At 39.1% G+C, this 6,888-nt stretch overlaps 1 protein-coding gene across 1 annotated transcript; it reads left to right on the top strand.

Moving 5' to 3' along the window:
• Window positions 1-205: 205 nt before the first annotated feature.
• Window positions 206-4,338, top strand: rtp (MORN repeat-containing protein retinophilin). The gene is made up of 4 exons (XM_053797451.2): window positions 206-308; window positions 1,150-1,345; window positions 2,197-2,306; window positions 3,617-4,338. The coding sequence occupies exons 1-4, from the start codon at window positions 299-301 to the stop codon at window positions 3,766-3,768; spliced, it is 468 nt and encodes a 155-aa protein (XP_053653426.1). The 5' UTR covers window positions 206-298; the 3' UTR covers window positions 3,769-4,338.
• Window positions 4,339-6,888: the final 2,550 nt, after the last annotated feature.

Genomic DNA, 6,888 nt, shown 5'->3' with positions numbered 1-6,888 from the left:
ACCCCTCTTCTGCCCTCTGACTAATACTTTTATTAACTCCACACCTTTTCCTAATTTCCACACTCCGAATTTTCTGCATAATATTTACACCACACATTGCCCTTAAACAGATGGTGGTATTATTATTATTATTATAATAAACAAGAAGCGCTAAACCACAAGGGCTATACAGCAAAGGTGGTGGTAGTGTGTAGTGGTACTGTGAGGGAGGAAGCCATACAAACACACTTCACCTGTCTCACACATTATTAGTGCACAGAGCCACGGCAGTGCTGCCTCCCACACTACCACTAACATCATGGCTAACCGTAAGTCTTATACTGTAATTATAATTATGAGGAAGAACTAAACTCGTAAGGACCATACAGTGCCTGGAGAAATGAAAGTAATCAGATTTGATCCAAGGAAGGGAAGGGTAACTCCAATTTCCTATATAAAGTAACCTTCAGCTTCACTACATCCCCCCTTCCCCTTAATGTGTAGTGCATATGTTCCCCTTTTTCCCCCTTCCCTAATTTTTAAGTGTAACTGTTGGCAGGCATTGTCAGGTGTTTTGTCTGAAGTAAGTTGACTGACCACTTTCGTTGCCTCAGCATCTTGGTCATACTTTTTTTTGTCTTTGGTATCTCCAAAGGGGTACCTTTAAGCAGTTCTTGACTTTTTTCTTGCTTTGTCCAAGGTTTTCATTTATATATCTTAAGAATGTTTCGTAACCTGGAACAGGTTCATGTTGGGGGGGATACCCCTCTAATCCCTTTTAAAAAAAAATTTCCATTTGTGGTTTCTAAGCAATGACTTTAGAATGCTTTTTCTGATCAGCTTCAAACTGTCATCATTGATGTATTCTAATTGGAAGATTGAGTGTTATTGAAGTTTGTTTGTACCATTTTGCCAAATTTATTTTTAAACTGGCTGATCCATTTTATGAGAATGATGGTACCCTTAAAATTTGGGCTATGTAGGTGAAAATTTGCCAGTTTATTAATATCATTAATAATCTTGAAATTGTCTTTTGCTCGATAACTGGATAATGAATCTCCTGATCAGCTTCAAACTTTTAGAGCAGATATGTATTTTTCCTTAAAGGAAGGTTTGCAACTGATTCAATATTTAAATGTTATTGTGTAGTAATTTTGCATTATATGACAGGTGCACATGCTGGTGTGGTCAAGTATGGGAGCCACAAGTATGATGATGGCACCCAATATATCGGAGACTGGAACAAGAAAGGCCAGAAGCATGGCATGGGCCACCTCGTCCTTCCTGATGGTACGCGTTATGATGGAGCCTTTGAAAATGGCCTCTTCAATGGCCTTGGGGTTATCCACTTCCCTGATGGTGCCAGGTAATAGTTGCAAATTACTGATAATGGTGGTAAAGAATGGTAGGTGTGGTAACAGTGGGTGATATTGGCAGTAATACTAAGCTGCAGTAGTAACAGGTGGTGGTGCTAGTAATAGATGGTGGTAAGAATGGGTGGCTGTGGTAATGCACTGTGGTGGTATGTTATACCTTTGATGATGATGAGTTTCAAGAGTCTTTTCTACTTCTTGTTAGGAATGGGAAGTGGTGGTAAGAATGGGCAAATGGTTGTAATGAGTGGTGGTGATAATGGATGATGATGATGAATAATGATGCTACACTGGTGAAAGTAGTAATGGATAATGCTTGTGGTGGTAATATGTGGTGGTAATGACTTAGAACTGAGATAACCGACATGTATATATATATACTGTATTTTTAATGCCTTTCATATCAGACATGTGACATTCATTAAATTTATTTTTTCTTGAAACTATAAAATTTAATATTAATACAACTACAGGTTGGCCATCACTTATCCGGCAGTTAGTCATCTGGTTCCATCAGTAATCCGGCTCTAATTTTGGTTAGCATAATTTCAAATTTCATCATAATACTAACTCAGATCATTATACTGACTCAAATTTCATCATTATACGAACTCAGAAATTGTGCAGATGGTTGTAAATCCACAGCAGCAAGCCAGTGGTGGAGAAAGCAGTGATGAAAATGAATAAGATGTAGCAGAAATAGTCTTTATTGATAGGTTAATTAAGTGTATTCTACTCTAACCACTCTGTAATCCGGCAAACTCACTAATCCGGCACACTACAGGTCCCACATGATACCGGATTAGTGATGGCCGACCTGTACAGTAGTTCTGGTATTCCACAGATATGAGGGAGAGTTCATGCAGGGTTGGTTCCATGGCCATGGAATATTCTGGAGGAATGACAACATGAGATTCGAGGGAGAGTTCCGAGGTGGCCGCATCTGGGGACATGGTAAAAACCCACAACTGTTTATGTAGTAGTAAAGGATGTACATTACAGTACTGTACCTTGCAAACTGAACTGCTTAAGCTTACTATTACTGTTATGAATAACTAAAGTGTAATGAACATTTGTCAGTGCTCAGTAATAACTTACATGGGGACACAAACTTGGGAGATTGATCTGTATATTTCGACCCCCTTCTGGGATCCTATTCAGCGGAAGGATCCCAGAAGGGGGTCAAAATATACGGATCAATCAATCTCCTGAGTTTCTGCCTCCATGTGAGTTAATGTTGAGCATTACTGTTATATTCATGTGGGCATTAAACCCATAGGGATCATAGTACCTGGATAATGTAGGTAATTAGGTTTGATTCAAGGGGAGGGGTAGCTGCAAATAATTGGATCAAGAGCATTCGCCAGCATCGAGGCACCCCATTGAATGAAGTGCTTTAGAGGCCTATACCTGACAGGATGATTCTTAGTACTACCAAAATTTCAAAACAGTTCACCTTAGCAATATTTGTTACTGCAGTGAATTATTTACCTCCTCCATTATCCCTGCTGCCCTATGTAAATACTGGAGAGCCTCACTTATACAGCATGTTAGGTTCCAGGCTACTTTTTTTCATTTTCAAATGCATATAAAAGCCTGATAACGTGTTTACACTATATGTATTATCATAATAATAATAATAATAATAATATCTTGATTTCTACAAGTACATGTACAAGGTATACAGGCCTAGCTGACATCATTGACATACTACTCTATGGAAAGCCACTTGTTATGCAGAGCATTTCAGGCAAATTAGGTCAATTTTATCCCAGGATGTGGCCCACACTAGTCTACTAACAAGCAGGTACCCATTTTATACTGATGGGTGAACATAGACAGCAGGTGTCTTATGGAAACATATCCTAATGTTTTCCAGCCATACTAGAGATTCGAACTCCGGACCTCAGTGTGTGAGCTGAGTGCTCTAGCGATTGAGCTAGGCCTAAAAATGCATATACAGTATACACATTATGTACCTTAAAATACTTTCATCCTTAGCTTATAGTGAGTGGTGAATATATTTATTGTAGGAAGTCTGAATAAATGAATGGGCATAACTGGAAATCGCTGCATTACCAAAGCAGTGTAAAGAGGGGCCGTCCTGTATGTGGTTGCAGGGGTCCAGTCATGTTGAATGGGTGTGTCATGTTGAACAATTTTTTTTGTTCACTCCTGCCTAGGTGGACAACATCAGATTAAGTTAACATAAAAATATAGTTAAAGTAACTTTCAACATCCTCTAAATGACTTTATATTCACAGGACTAGTGACATACGCAGACGGATCCAACGGGTTCCCTCGCAATGAAGGTTTCTTCCAAGACTGCCGTTTCATGCGCAAAACTCGGTGCCCTCAGGTGATTCAGAGAGCACAGAAGGTGGCCCACATCGCTCGAGCACAAATGGATAATTAGTTCATTTCTACAGCATGCCTCAAACATAAGATTTACTAAACTTCACAAACTTTATAAGATCAAAAGTGGAGTGTAACAATAATTTAAACCAGTTAATTGGTTTCCTCCAAATCCAACATACAAAAGCTGCACCTGAGTCCTGGAGGTGTGAAGGGCAGTGCCTGCACTCTGAAGGTGTGAAGACATTGCAGTCGGAGGGTAATCTGACTGTGATGTCAGCACACTTCTGGAAAAACTGCCATTGAATGAATGACAATAAATGTGTTTTCTGCTTTCAGTAATCTTGCTTTGGCAGGAGATGGTAGACAAGTTAAAAAAAATTGAAATAAACCTGTTACATCAAACACGTTGATTCACCTCTCATAGACTGGTAGTGACCAGTGAAGAGGCGGGGCCAGGAGCTTGGACTCGACCCCTACAACCTCAACTAGGTGAGTACAACTAGGCGAGTACTCTTATTACTCATGCCTAAGACAGCTGTTAGTTGGGTCTGACACTAACACCTTTAACCCATTTGTTCAACTGTAAATGTTTATTAAAAGCTTGATCACTAAATTTTTCTGAACCAAACTTTTTCTTATTTTGACTTTTATACTTCCATTTCTTAAATTTTTGTCCTTTAGCTCTAATAGCTTCTTAATAGAGTACAATAAGTCTCCAACTCACCTCTGTCTGAAGATACACACATCTGCACTAACAAACAAGGAACCTAGAAACCAAAGTCTTACAGCTGCCAAGCTGTATAACTTTGTACAACTGTTTTCTGAAAACACAACTTGTTTATAAATAAAAGAAAAATAGGGAAGCAACTCATTTGTAAACTGGTGACCAACTCAAAGCACAAGATCATGACTGGAGTGCCAAGGAAAATCATTTAATTCGTTAAATTTAAAGCAAAATATATTAAAATAAAATAGTCAAATACTATATGCATTAAACAGGAAAGGAACCTAAGGAATGGCATACAGCATGCATAGATCCTTTGTCAATGCAAAGGAGGTAGATGTGAGAATGATTGAAGAATGAGTCTGTTGAGTATACCAGAAAAAAAAGTATGTGGTAATATAATAATAAAAACACAGGAATAAGACAAGTTCTTGCATTACAGCTGATAAGTAAGCAATACCAGGATAGGGTTAAGGCACTGTTTGTTGTAATTATGAATTTAGGGTGGATAGGGAGGTAATATGACAGGTGTCATACAGGTATGGAATAGGGGACTAACCCAGAAAAGGATTAATTAAGAGGAGGGTATAAAGGAAGTTTTATGTGTTAGGGACTTCAGCATCCAGAAGACATATGTAAAGACTTTTTCTTACTTTTATGCTGTCAGAGTGTGAGCAAGAGAACACTTATTGTATTTAGGTGAAGAAGTTATATGACACTTGGGGTATAGGAAGCAATCCAATTCCATCCAAGGAAGAGAGGAAACCCCAATTCCTTGAATTAAGAACCTCCCTAGAGGGAGAGGTAACACCTATGAAGGGATTCAGGGAAACTGGTTAGCTGTACTTTAATTCTGGAGGTAAGAAATACAATGAATGCACTCTGAAGGATGGGTAGGGATATCACAGTTCAGAGGATAATTTGAACTAATGTATGAGCACTTTGGCAATGACAACTAAAAAATAAGTGTGGTGAATGTGCTTTTGTAATTAGATCACCTTGTCTTGGAGGGATGACTTCCAATGTGCTAAAAAATAAAAAAAAGAATGATGCAATAAAAGAAATTAACATCAAGATACTGAGAAAAAGTGCTGGAGAAGCCTTCATCCATCATCAGTACAGTGTAGGCCTACAAGTTATTCTAATATGGCTGGACCAGCTTCCAACTAAATATATCATTTGTATCATCTTTTTCATCTATATCTGTTCACACCCCTTCTCCATCCCTGAACCTACATAATTTACACTTCTAAAGTTAGCCAGCTAGACTCAATGGCAAGATAGCTGTTGAATGAATGATGGTAAATGTGTTTCCTTTAAGAATCATCCTACCTTGGTGGGAGATGGTCAGTATTAATAAAAACATTCTAAAGTTATTCTGATAAGAGTACATACAAAAAAAAACAATGAACACATTCACATAATACAAATGTGGTCAAAAGAGAAACACAATAGTAATAAAATTTGCCAACACACTGAAAATTCTATTTAATACACCAGTCACCTCCAAAATGAAAATTTCATTCACTCATTTATTTAATAACTTTTTTGCCAGAAGTCTGCAGTCATCACAATTCAAATGGCACTCTAAACTGCAATATCCTCACCCTTCCTTCAGTGCCAGCACTGTACTTCCTACCTCCACCCCTCCTTCATTGTTGGCACTGTACTTCCTACCTCTACCCTTCCTTCAGTGCTGGCACTGTACTTCCTACCTCTACCTTTCCTTCAGTGCTGGCCCTGTACTTCCTACCTCTACCCTTCCTTCAGTGCTAGCACTGTACTTCCTACCTCTACCCCTCCTTCAGAGTGCTAACACTGTACTTCCTACCTCCACCCTTCCTTCATTGTTGGCACTGTACTTCCTACCTCTACCCTTCCTTCAGTGCTGGCACTGAAGGAAGGCTTATTTCTTGGATAGTTTTCAGAGCTTATTTCTTGGATAGCATTGAAAATTGGGTTGGGCAAATGTTTTGTTAGTGGGATGGATTGTAAAGGACCTGCCTAGTATGGACCAACAGGCCTGCTGCAGTGATCCTCCTTTCTTATGTACCTCCCCCTTCCTTCATTGTTGGCACTATACTTCCTACCTCCACCCCTCCTTCAGAGTGCTAGCACTGTACTTCCTACCTCCAGGCCTTGAGTTTGGCTAACTGGTATCCCTGAATACCTTCACAATGTTACCTTGCTCACACTCGAAAGGAAGAAATATAAACCACTTAGTCTCCACTCTCTCCAATCTAACACTCTCACACCAGCTTGCTGGCTGCTCTAGCTAGACCCTAACACTCAAAACTTCCCTTACCCCTTTCCTCTAGCCCTTTCGAGGACAACTGTACCCTAGCGTTATACATTATCTTCATTACACTATTCTGCTTCGTCCTTTGTAGATCCCCAAACCCATTTAAACTATAGCTTATTAATATACATTGTGTACCAAGAGGGAAACTATAA

This window comes from Cherax quadricarinatus, chromosome 86, assembly GCF_038502225.1.
Source record: "Cherax quadricarinatus isolate ZL_2023a chromosome 86, ASM3850222v1, whole genome shotgun sequence".
NCBI classification, from domain to species: domain Eukaryota; kingdom Metazoa; phylum Arthropoda; class Malacostraca; order Decapoda; family Parastacidae; genus Cherax; species Cherax quadricarinatus.
Note: the sequence above shows the minus strand (reverse complement) of the source record. Positions and strands in the feature narration are given on the sequence as shown.

What these genes read in the sequence shown, in the direction of transcription:
- rtp (XM_053797451.2), top strand. An exon ending in CACTTCCCTGATGGTGCCAG is followed by an intron (nt 1,346 to 2,196) that starts GTAATAGTTGCA and finishes GGTATTCCACAG; the next exon opens with ATATGAGGGAGAGTTCATGC. An exon ending in TGGCCGCATCTGGGGACATG is followed by an intron (nt 2,307 to 3,616) that starts GTAAAAACCCAC and finishes TTATATTCACAG; the next exon opens with GACTAGTGACATACGCAGAC.